At 35.6% G+C, this 12,592-nt stretch overlaps 1 protein-coding gene across 2 annotated transcripts in view; it reads left to right on the forward strand.

Annotated features, from left to right (window-relative positions):
• The first annotated feature begins 767 nt into the window (after window positions 1-767).
• SPTA1 (spectrin alpha, erythrocytic 1) overlaps window positions 768-12,592 on the forward strand; it is a 199,218-nt gene continuing 187,393 nt past the window's right edge. For both annotated transcript variants that reach the window (XM_037039373.1, XM_037039374.1), the window contains exons 1-7: window positions 768-950; window positions 2,100-2,339; window positions 3,439-3,564; window positions 5,776-5,916; window positions 6,749-6,895; window positions 9,491-9,624; window positions 10,136-10,280. In XM_037039373.1, coding sequence (XP_036895268.1) covers window positions 948-950; window positions 2,100-2,339; window positions 3,439-3,564; window positions 5,776-5,916; window positions 6,749-6,895; window positions 9,491-9,624; window positions 10,136-10,280 — 936 coding nt within the window. In that variant the 5' untranslated portion in view covers window positions 768-947. The remainder of the gene's footprint in view (window positions 951-2,099; window positions 2,340-3,438; window positions 3,565-5,775; window positions 5,917-6,748; window positions 6,896-9,490; window positions 9,625-10,135; window positions 10,281-12,592) is intronic.

Consider the following 12,592-nt stretch of genomic DNA (forward strand, 5'->3'; position numbering starts at 1 on the left):
CACTTTTATAAAGTTGCCTTAAAAATCCATGTCTTTGTAAAAGAATTTCTGCTTCTTTTACTCTCCATGAAAAATAATTAATAAAACAAGAGGGCTTTCAACTCACATTTTAGATCTGTCTCATTTTGAAATGATTTGTAATTTTGTTGCTTTGTCAAATGAGGTGTCCTAATTTTTGCTTCATGAAATAGAAATAAATGTATGTGTGTTAAATTTCTTTGTTCCTTCTATTTAAATTATTAAGGGTAGATCTAAATCAGGTTTTAAAAATCCAATCTATGAGGCCAGTAATAATTATTTTTTCTCTTTAGGCAAAGGCTGTACAGCAAGAATGAGGATATCTTGTTGACATCAAGGCTGCTAAAAATTTGCCCTGTGGTTTATATGAAGTTGTTAAGTTGTATTTCCCAGGGATATACTGAAACAAGAACTTAGGTATGCACAAAGTTCTTGTAATTCTGCACAGTCTGAAGAATGGAGAACTCAAAATTTTTAATTTGTGACTTTCATATAAAAAATCTGAAACTAATAAAAGAAACAAAACACAATAATAATACAGCCTCTTTATCTTATATCTATAACTTTTTTCCTTCTAATTTTCATCTAAAAAGAACTTTTTTATTTTTTATAAAGTTTTACTGAGAAACTGTAAGAGCCATAATTTCCCAAAACAGCTGAGTCACTCAGCATCTGTGAAAGTTTGCAGCTGCCTCAGCTAAATCTGTCTCCTGAAGATAATGTAGGTTATAGCTGGTGGGATACTGAACCCAAGCAAGAGGCGTTTTTCCCCCTCTGTCACATATGTAACGTTTCTCTAGTCACTCTCCGAATTAGACTAGACAATTGCACTTGAATCCTCTCTCTCTCTCCCTCTCTCTGTCTGTCTGATACATTTTATTTTCCCAGGTTTTAAACTTTTAGAAAAACTGGAACACTTTTCAAAGGAAATGGTGAGTACAATTTGTCCCTAGTGTAATTAGAAAAGCTATCTCCTTAGAACATTCTGTACTATCTTTGACAGGAGAATTAAGAACTGTTTTTTTACTCTTATGAAGTAGAGAACTTAAATTCTAATTCTAACTTTTGTGAATGTCTCACTTTAAACAATGACCTTGAACTTGTTACTATACACAACTAAATCCACTATGACCTGTTTACATGGGTTTCCAGAGAATGACTAAGTAACGTGGAATAAAATGATACACAGTAATGATTTGAGTTTCCATAGAATGATTCAATTCTGTAACCAAGCTAGTAAAAGCTACTGAGAGTAGCAATTGTATTCAGAAAGAAAAAGTAAGAAAGAAGCTTTGAACTTTATATTGAGTGCCCTAGCTCAGATAAGAAGAGAAACTGTGCCTTTATCCAGATGAATTAAAATGGATTCTGTGGGCATTTTTCAGGGTATTGTTACAAATGATATTCCACTACAGAAAGAAAACATTTTATGTCTGAAAGTACACTGTTTTATATTTTAAAAGGCAACTAAGATATTAATAATTTGAAATTTGTGATAATTGGGTAGAAGAGAGGTTGAACTTCTGGTTTGTAGTACTTGTGACCTAGGCAAATAAGAGTAAAAAATATATGGGCTACATTTTCAAGTAAGAAGAAAACAACATTTTTAAAATATATATTTATTGATTTTTTTTGTATTTTTCAACACTTTAAAACTTTTTGTGTGCATCGTTAATGAAGTTAATTGCAAGCTATTTTTTATATCATTCATTAAACTGAATTCAAAATGATTAGTACTCGTCAACCTTATTAGCCTTTGAAAGCAATAAAATTATATTTTTAACCATCTGAAACTGTGATTTTACTAATTTAAACATAACTTGTATTATTAGACCAAATTCTATTTGGACTTAATAAATTCTGGCACAAGTTTATCTGAAAAATCAGAAAGCGTTCAGGCTGATCAAGAATTATTAGCCTAGTTGTACATATAAATGTACCTAGCCCTTCTAACAACTTTTATGGGATTAAAGATACCTGAACATAAGTCCAACAAGAGTAAATACCTTGGGACATATAAAAAGGACAGCATACTAGAAATTTGAGAACCAGAAATGGATACCAGCTATTTTAACTTGCAGGCTATGGACAGCAGTGGGCCAAAGGTGCTAGAAACAGCAGAAGAGATCCAGGAGAGGCGTCAGGAGGTGTTGACGCGCTACCAGAGGTTCAAGAAGCTGGTTGCTGAGAAGGGCCAGAAACTTGAAGAGTCCTATCACTACCAGGTTTTCAGAAGGGATGCAGATGACCTGGAGAAATGGATTTTGGAGAAACTCAAGATTGCAGGAGATAAGAGCTATGAAGACCCAACTAACATACAGGTCACTCAATTTCACTAACTTCCCCAGAACAGATAAAATGATCTCAAAGAAGGGAAGTATTCTTGTAATGTAAATGTGTATATGGTTAACTGTAGGAGGAGGATGTAATAGAAAGATTCGATTATCTGTTAGGGACAGTAATTTTGCTCTTAAGTACCCTATACCTTCAAGTTAAAGTTTGGCTACTCAAGCTTCAGTGCCTCATTTACAAAGAAAAATCATTCTAGTTAACATTCTATGAATATATTATTCATCTGATGTTAAAATATGAAGAAGTGACTAAAAATTTATGAAATTTATTCATGTGATTTTACTATTTTGTGACATTAAGGATGGAACTGAGATGAAGAGACATCAACACTTCTGAAACAACTGATTTCCACTTTCCTCAGAAGGACATGAGTTAACCTGGGATTTTCCTAGTTTTCTGCACATGGTTATTCATATCTCTAGTTAAGTCCAAATTAACAAGACTGAGAGGCCCCAGGGGTAGAAGTTTAGGGAAGTTCTTATTCTTATATATATTATAATATATAGCATAATCATGATCAGAAGAGTTACATGCCTAAAAGAGACAATAATGATGACTAATTATTTAATTTATAAATTAAATGTATTAATTTGTATATGACAGCAATAATATAATTTGGTATGTATAATTTATGAAAAAAGCATTATTGTAATAGTTATCTTCTTCATCATTTTCTACTGTACTTAGTTTTTTTTTCTAAAAAGAATTTTTTTCTGAAGAGGAAAAACTGTTGCATTCTTTCATTTCCCCAGGAAACAATTGATACTTAAAAATAATAAGGTATTGCACTGCATAAAGATTTCCCCCCAAATAAGTACATGAATAAAACCTTTCTCTATGATCACTGGGACCCCTTTGAGCCTGGGACCCTTTAAAAACGTGTGTGCTACCTAGAGTGACCTTTTTTTTTTAGGATGCAACTGCTCCAGCTATGGTTATAGGTGATCACTTACTCTGAGTTGAGCAACAAATAGTTCTGACTGAAAGTAAGAAGAGAACAAAGAGACCTCTTTATGGTCCATGGAGAATAAGCTTCATTAGCTATAAACTCTGATTTCTAAACTTTAGGGAAAATATCAAAAGCATGAATCCTTTGAAGCAGAAATACAAGCTAAATCAAGGGTCATTCCTGAGCTGGAAGAAATCAGGAAAGTCCGATTTGCCGAGGGACATTTTGCCCATGAAGACACCAAGGTAAATATGTGGTAGAACTCTCAAAGATAAGTTTCTAATTGTTGATTACTTTATCAGGGCTTTAAATGATTAAACTGAATATAAACTTTGATGTAGTTGGTTTGGAATTAGTGCTCTTGCTTCTTCTAGTGGGGATGGAGCAAGAAAAATTATGGGTTGTACTCATGTTCCTTAAAGTGTGGAGAAGAGTTATGATACAAAAACTGTTATTGCTGGCATCATAGTCCTCCTTATGCCACTGCAGAATAAATTAACTCAAGATCAAGCCCACTTCAATCTGGTTCTACATTTCCCAGAGGAATTGACTTTCCCAAATGTCCTAATTATTTCTTCAGACTTGAGTCCTAGTCACTTAAACTTTTCAAAGAAATGATGCTCTCCACTTGAAATATTTTCTAAAATGTATATTCTTTTGCCTATAATCCCTTTTTCTCTTCCTAGCCCACATGGTATGACTAATTATTGTAAATCTCCAAACCCTCCTAGTCACTTTAAGAAACTCTTAAAATTCCTTTTTATTCTGAAAATCCCCCTTGAAAACTGAAGGCCACCACCCCTTAGAACTCACTAATAACATATCAAATCTTTTCTGATTTAATCTATGAACTCTTCCAACACATTTTTGTTGATATAATCAACTCAGGATCTTTTTATATAATTTTTTATTGTTTATGCATTTTTAAATTGCTAAAATATTTGTGTCACATATTTAAAAATTAGGGCTGGTCTTCCTATATTTAGCAAAATCTACCTCATGTTACTGTCAACAAAATATAGTCAGCAAACACAGACTTTAACCAGAATAGAACCTTATTGAAAGAGAAATCTGTAACCATAAAATCTTAAATGTTATTTATTGATATAAAATATAAATCATTTGTGTATTACAGTATTGTGTGCTATCAAGTTTCCACATTAATAAAAATATTTGACAAATGTTTAAAACATCATATCTACCAAAATCACTAGGGTTTTGTCAGATTTTATCATGCAGCATTTAGAGAGAGAATGGGGTCTACATACTACCTCAAACAGTAGAGTAGTAAGTAGTTAGTTGTAAGACACATGATTCTTGACATGACATAGATGAGAACTTTAATTTTATAAGATATATGCTATAGATTATTCAAGTTACTCTTTTTTAAATTTATTTTTATTTATTTATTTATTTTTATTTAACTTTTGTTCAAGTACAGTTTTCTTTCTTGTATTCCCAGCCCTGCCCCCCCAGTGCTCTCCACCCCCCTCCCATCTCCGCCCCCCGTCTTAGTTATTGTCCATGTGTCCTTCATACTTATTCATGTGAGTCTATCCCCTTTTACTCTGTGCTTCTCTCCCCTCTACCCTCTGGACCCTGTCAGCACATTCTGTATTTCAGTGCCTTTAGTTACATTTTGCTTGCTTGTTTGTTTTGTTGTTTACATTCCTGTTAAAGGTGATATCATATGGTATTTGTCTTTCACTGCCTGGCTTATTTCGCTCAGCATAATGCTTTCCAGCTCCACCCATGATGTTGCAAAGGGTAGGAGCTCCTTCTTCCTTTCTGCAGCATAGAATTCCATTGTGTAAATGTGCCATAGTTTTTTGATCCAGTCATCGACCGATGGGCATTTAGGTTGCTTCCAACTCTTGGCTATTGTAAATTGTGCTGCTATGAACACCGGGGTGCATAGGTTCTTTTGGATTGGTGTTTCAGGGTTCTTAGGATATTCAAGTTACTCTTGTATCAAAGATCTGAACTCTGTGGTCTCTTATTCCCTTTCTGTTGTTGATTTTATTTTTGTAAGCCAGGAAGATATTTTTTTGGCGAACAGTTCATTCTGAGTTTATTATGTGACTTTGCACCTTTGCACTGGTTATAAAACTCTTTGCCTATTATCTACCTGTTAAAATTCTGTTTCTCATGGTCCAGTGCAAGTGAGAACTTTTCAGTGAATTTCTACTCCATCCTGCCTTAGTGTTTGTAATCCCTTTATCTTCTAAAACATAAAAATATATATCAAAGAAACTGTCTTATGAGAGCTATCTGATTTAGTTTAATAGCTACTCCCATACACATCCCATTTTCTCTTTTAAATATTTATTGAGCAATCAGTGCACAAGTGAATGTGAGGAAGTATTTTTACCTACGTCCTTTCCTGCAGAAACATCTGAGCCTGCACCTACTCCACAGACTCTGTAACTTAGTAGTTTTTTGTTTCTTCCCCAAAGGTCCATCTGGAGGAATTATGCCGTCTGTGGGACCTGCTGATAGAGCTGACTCACGAGAAGGGCACGCTCCTTCTCCAGGCCGTGAAGCTCCAGCAGTACTTGCAGGAATGTGCTGACATTTTGGAGTGGATTGGAGATAAGGTATAAAACTAAATAGGTGCATTTAGGATGTTCCACATCCCTATCCCAGGCATCTGAACTAATTTAATATAAGCTATTAATTAAAAATAAAGTCAAGGTATCATCTGTTCCTGGACTTTGTTCCTTGAAAGATAGATATATTTTGGCAAAGATTTGGAGGTATTCAGCATATTGTTAACATTGTAGGGGGAGGGTAAATATAAATTATGACTCTGAATATGAAGAAAGCAAGACTTATACAAAAACTGTGCACTTGAAGACAATCTAGTCTTGTCCCCCTTTTACTTTCAATGACATTCCACTCCCTTTTCTAGATTTCATTCTGAATGTAGTTCTAGACTGACAATATTGCCATTCTTTCCCTACCCCCTTGCCTATCAGTGTTTATAACTATGAAATTTTCTTTTTAATAAATACTTAAAGATAAATACTATAGTTAGAACTAAAAATGTATACAAACTATGCTTAGCACAATGACTTTGTAAATATTTGTTATGCTTCTACTAAATTAGTAGAAGCATAATGAATTTATTTTTGTGCTCCATATTTATGTTTTATGTTTCAAGACATAAAAGGTGCTTCTAGGGGCTCTGACTAACAATACCTGTAATTCCTCTGAAGGATTACCCCAAAGAGCACTGTCCCTTGGGTCACGGTTACACTTTAGGAAATATACTTCTGCTTCTGACTTTTTCTAGAAGTGGTTCTCCCAGGCTCCACATGTATCTTTTTCTGAGTTATCCTAAGAAGGCAGGAAGGGATTTGAAACCTTTTACCTGAAGGAATTCCTAAATCTTTGCTGGTGATTCAATAGATTTTTCTGTGTCTACAGGAAGCCATAGTAACATCAGTAGAACTGGGTGAGGACTGGGAGCGCACAGAGGTTCTGCATAAGAAATTTGAAGAGTTCCAAGTGGACCTGGCAGCTCGAAAGGGGAGAGTGGATGGAGTGAACCAATATGCTAATAAATGTGCTGAGGTAAGTTAGAGAGCAAAAGTCAATCCAAGAATAGGGTTCTGATCTTGAAGAAGAATTTCTGTCCATTAATCAGTGGGACATGAGGTATATAGGGCATTCTGAGGAAATAGAAGGGTGGGTGTCCTTAGAGTAATGTGCTCAAATCAATTTCTTCTCTTGTGTGGATCCATCTTTGCCAATCCCTGGTTATGGAAATGTGAGTGAGTATATAGAGAAATGAAATATGCAATGAGATAATTCCTGCAGTGTACAGTAAACAAATTACTCTTATTTATGTAGCACTTGTTCTTCATGAAGAAGAATTACAATAAAGTAACAAAGAATATAAAGTAATGGTAGACTATTATATGTGTGTGTGTATACATGTATATCATTATAGATGATTTTTATATTGGGGTGGAGAGAAAAAAGCAAATTTTACTTCAGTTACTTAAGAAAGTACTTAAATAAGTTTTCAATATCTGAGCAAATACTCAGTATAAATAGAAAAAAAGCCCTATTATATACAATGAATAGATAAATATATAGCCTTATTATTGTTTTATATGTTGCCATGTATAATGCACACCCATGTTTTGGGCCCCAACTTTCAAGCAAATAATCTTGTTCTAATTTTTTAATTCAAGTATTTATTTATTTATATTTATATAATTATTTTTATTATAAAGAAATTTTAGCATTTATTTTTGAACACGTTATGGTACAAGAAATTAAAGTGGTACCATTTTATTTTATTTTATCAGAAACAAGGTAGTTCAGGTACTACCATGTAAAATGCACATCCTTATATTTTCCTAAAAAATTTGAGCAAAAAGGCACACATTACATATGGCAAAATACAGGAATATGCAAGAAAACTAAGAAGCCAGTCAGATTTTATGTATATAAAAAAAAAAACTAGACACTCCAATAATTAGCTCTTGTGCTTTTACATTTATGGTTTCTTTATCACTGGAGTTTTATCATGGAAACTATTTTTCTGAGTTAATAGAACCAAGATTTCAGGATGTATAAGTACTGGTATAGGGAAAATAACCTGTTTCTCATTTTGTTTCTTCAGGCTACATATCCAACACTTCCTAAATTTTCTCTGTTCACCATCTTTCTCTTGTAGAAATTTCTATCTATTGCTATCACAAACTGCAACAAAACTTAAAGCAACAAAAATCTTATTTTTTTATGATTCAATCACTCAATTCACTGACTTGAAATTTAGCTCTTCAGCTGGGCAGTTTTTCTGGTCTCATCTGGTATTTTTTAAATGATTTTATAAATTTATCTTTAGAGGGGAAGGGAAAGAGAGAGAGAAAGAAATATCAATGTATGGTTGCCTCTTCTGTATTCCCCGCTGGGAACTGGCCTTCAACCCAGGCATGTGCCCTGAGTGGAAATCGAACCATGATCTCCTAGTTTGCAGGCTCATGCTCAATCCACTGAGCTATACCAGCCAGGGCTCATCTGGCATTTTAAGCTGCTGTACATATTTGGTGGTTCAGTTAAAGTGAAGGATCTAAATGGCCTTGTTCCCATGTTTGGGACCTTGGGAAGGATAATGAAGGCTTTCTCCATATGATCTGCTATTTCATTTTCCTATGCTTTTTTGTGTCAATGTTCCAACAAAGTGAGAACAAAAGCTAAAATGCCTCTTGAGGTCTAAGTCCTGAAGCTAACAAAATATCATGTTTGCCATATTCTATTAGTAAGCAAGTCACAGACCAACTCAGATCTAATACATGAGCAAATAGAGTCTGTCTCTTGAAAGGAGGATCTCATGGCAAAATAACATGGATACTTTTCTTTCATCTACCATGATAAGGATTAATCCAATACAGAGTTTATCCCTTGCTCTTTTGAAATGGGGCCCAAGCAGCTACATTACAAAGGGTCACACACTCAGAAAAAAGAATGTAGAAAATTTTGTCTGGAGAAGAGTTGGAATGGAAAAGGAAATGGGAAGAAACAGGGAAAGGAGGACTAGGGAGGTGGCCATATGGAAAATACTCAAGAGTTTCAATTATCAAAATAGGCTGATGCTGCTAAATTAATGTTCATAAATATTAATTTAGTAGTGTTCATAAATCTCATTGCTTCAGATAGTTTGCAAGCATGTATTAAATTTTCTGCAAAATTAGGTGTGTATGCATTTATGTATAATTCTGAATAGAAGAAAATTGCTGTCATTTGATTTTTAAAGGTGTTAAGACCCCAAAAGTTTTAAGAACGACATAATTAGTTTAAAAATATTATTATACTTCACAAAGGGAATATGTTTCTTTTTCTTTGTTTCCAGGATTTTGAGAGTATTTAACAAGCATGGACTAGGTGGAGCTCTGAAAATAAAGTTACAGTTGGGCAACCTGTGATGTTTTGCTCACAGCAGTCTCATGCTAGACAAAATCTGGCAGGTTGGATTTCTAGATTTTGGTGATGTAGATTAGATTAGAACTAGGTAGCATGGCTAACATAAATTTCAGTATCTTGCCATATAGTTATTCTTCACTTCTGACAAAGTATGAGCCAGTGTGAAATGAGAGGTATCTAAATAATGGAAAAGTCTCACCTTCATGTAACTCTAGCATTTGTTTCCTGCCAAAGGAAAACCATCCTGAGCTGCCTTTGATTAAGTTAAAGCAGGAAGAGGTAAATGCTTCCTGGGAGCGTCTCCATGGTCTGGCTCTCCAGCGACAGAAAACACTGTCCAATGCTGCAGACCTCCAGCGATTCAAAAGGTACAAATCTGGGCACTGAGTAATAGGAAACTGCAAGAGCATCACTTTCTGTCTACTGTTAGCAATTAGGAGCCAATATCTCAAAGAAAATCATAGGCTTGCCATTAAGACAGGACATAGAGAGTAGTTAAGAAAATGTAACCCACTCTATAGCCAGGTTTGTGGTGGCTGGAGTCCAAAGCAATAGTAATGAAAGTTCTGGAAAGGGAAGAAGAGCAGATTAAGACTTGGATGAGGGTGGAAGGTGGACTTGGGAAGAATAAAGACATTCATGAAGTACTGACCCAGATATGGGAAGTATATCTGGATGCTCAGCTCTCAGGAAGCCCAGGTCTCTACATGTGAATGGAAACTATGAAAAGTAAGAATGCTTTACATTACTTTTTTGCTAGGGTGTGGGAGATAGGGTAATTTCTAACTGGGTAAACTAGGTTGAACCTTTCTGTGTGTTCCTTTTGCCCTTGAATGTCTGCAATGTTCTCTTATTGGAGCTTATACAAATGTCTGCCAGGGATGTGACTGAAGCCATTCAGTGGATCAAGGAGAAGGAGCCTCGACTCACCTCTGAGGACTATGGCAAAGACCTTGTTAGCTCTGAGGCACTGTTCCACAGTCACAAGGGACTTGAGCGAAACCTTGCAGTCATGGATGATAAGGTAAGACATTGATGGAGGAATGATTGGCCCCTTGAACTAGAAGAGGTAGTGGTCAATTTTACCTCCCAAAAACACAGTATATTTTCTCTTTCAATGAAATAGAATTTTTGTGGTCCTTGAACATATTTTTTCATAACTTGCATTTGAATATTAGATATACTTTATTTTCTAAAATTATTTTATTAAATATATATGCACACATATTATATACATTATATATAACTTATATTGCTCTAATATATAAAACACACATATAAACATATATGTTTTATATGTGTTATGTGCCATTGAATTGGCTCTAACTCTTGGAGATCCTGTAAATGAGTGTTGTCCACAATATCCTATCCTAAATAGCCCTGCTGAGCTCATCTAGACTCATGCATATGGCCTTTTAATGGAGTCAATCCATTATTTTAATATATTATTTTATTGGTTTTCAATTACAGTTGCTGCATTTACCCATCACCACTCTCCCCACCCAATCCAATTCATATTATTTTTGTTCTTCCTCTTTTCCTGCTAACTTCCATTTGCCTAGCATTACTGTGTTTTCTAAAGAATCCTGCCTTCTAATATTGTGTCCAAAGTACAACATCTTCAGTTGGGTCATTTTTGTCCAGTATTGTTTAAAGCTTAATTTGCCTACTTATTCATCTTTCTAGCATCCTGAAGCATCTGTAGAGCTCTCCTCCAATGCCATATTTTAAGCAAATTTCAATTTTTCCTTATTAGCTTTCTTTAATATCCAGCTTTTACATCTGTGCATAGTAATTGGGAATAGGAAAGGTATGGGTGATTTTAGACTTGGTCTCTAGTGACACATCTTTGTTTCTTGTAATCTTACCAAATTTTTCCATTGCTACCCTCCTGAGTATCAGCCTTCTCTTAATTTCTTGGTTGCAGTCTTCATTTGAATTGATGACTGAACCAAGATAAGCAAAATCTTACAATTTCAACGTCTATGTTAGAGTTGTGTATTTATGCTGTAGCCATGATTTTTTCCTTGCCTAATTCACACGCAGTTTCACTCTGATACCTTCTTTCATTTTCATCAAAAGTTGTTTCAAATCATTGCCACTTTCCATAAATTAGATGATGCTATTTTCAATCTTAACATTGATATTCCACCAGATTTCACTCTTGCTTACTCTGAATCCAGCTCTGTTTTTCTTATATCTTCTTTTTTAAAAATATTTTATTTATTTATTTTTAGAGGTGAAAAGAAGGAAAGAGAGAGAAATATCAATGTATGGTTGCCTCTCGTGAGTCCCCTGCTGGGAACTGGCCTGCAACCCAGGCATGTGCCCTGACTGGGAATCGAACCGCAATTGTGTGGTTCCCAGGCCTGCGCTCAATCCACTGAGCTACACCAGCCAGGGCTTGTTTTTCTTATATCTTCTGATCACAGGTTAAACAAGTAGGGAGAGAAGATTCACTCTTGTTTGACACCTTTTCCCATAAGTAATTGTGGGAGCAACTTTGCCTGCAAAGTCCCCCGTCTACCACAGTTGAAAGTGAAACTACCAAGACATGATCTGCTTGGGGACAAAAGGTGGTTGATACCTCAAAGGGGAAGGGCCAAGAGCCCTCTCCTAAAGGGGCTTTTATTGGGTTTGTTTGCACAACAATACAGGTAAGGATCAAACAATAGATAGTATTCAAAGAACTATGAGGGCTTATTCTCAGTCAGAGTCAGATAGCTACAGAGTCATAAAACTTTGAGGAACCAACATCTTGCTTGGACCCTTATCATTTAAATAAGAACATTCTAAACAAAGCAGGTTTCACAGGATTTTACATATTCTTTCTTAGGCCTGACCATCCAGAGAACCTGCCCTTTCCAGTATAGGGCTGCACAGCCTTCCCATCATAGGCTTTTAGGCTTAAGTGGATTAGAGCCAGGAAGCACTTCTCCCAAAAGGAAATGGGGACTCAGGCTATGTCAGAATAGCCAGGGGGCAAGGGCCCATTGCTCCCTCTTTATTGCAGCCCCCTGAGTCCTTCCATGATGGCCTCCCAAGTGATTGTGTCTGGCTTAGGTTGCCCCTCTCTGTGAGGAGTCTTACCCATCTCTGACTATCCGACCATGCTTTGGGGGCAGGGGAGTAAGCTGAGGCAGCGTTTGCTACCAGAGACAAGCTTTGTCTCTTTTGGTTCATATTCTGGAGGTTTCTTACTAGTCTTAGCTATGGGAGGCTATTACAATTCCTGAAACCAGGCAGAGAGGTTCCCAACAAGTAATCATTCTATCTTTTCACGTTCTGTCCTGTCAGTGGCTTTCTGTCCATAATACAAGTTATGCATCAAGACAA

This window comes from Sturnira hondurensis, unplaced genomic scaffold (genome assembly GCF_014824575.4).
Source record: "Sturnira hondurensis isolate 20B ecotype Veracruz unplaced genomic scaffold, ASM1482457v3 Scaffold0025370, whole genome shotgun sequence".
Lineage (NCBI taxonomy): Eukaryota > Metazoa > Chordata > Mammalia > Chiroptera > Phyllostomidae > Sturnira > Sturnira hondurensis.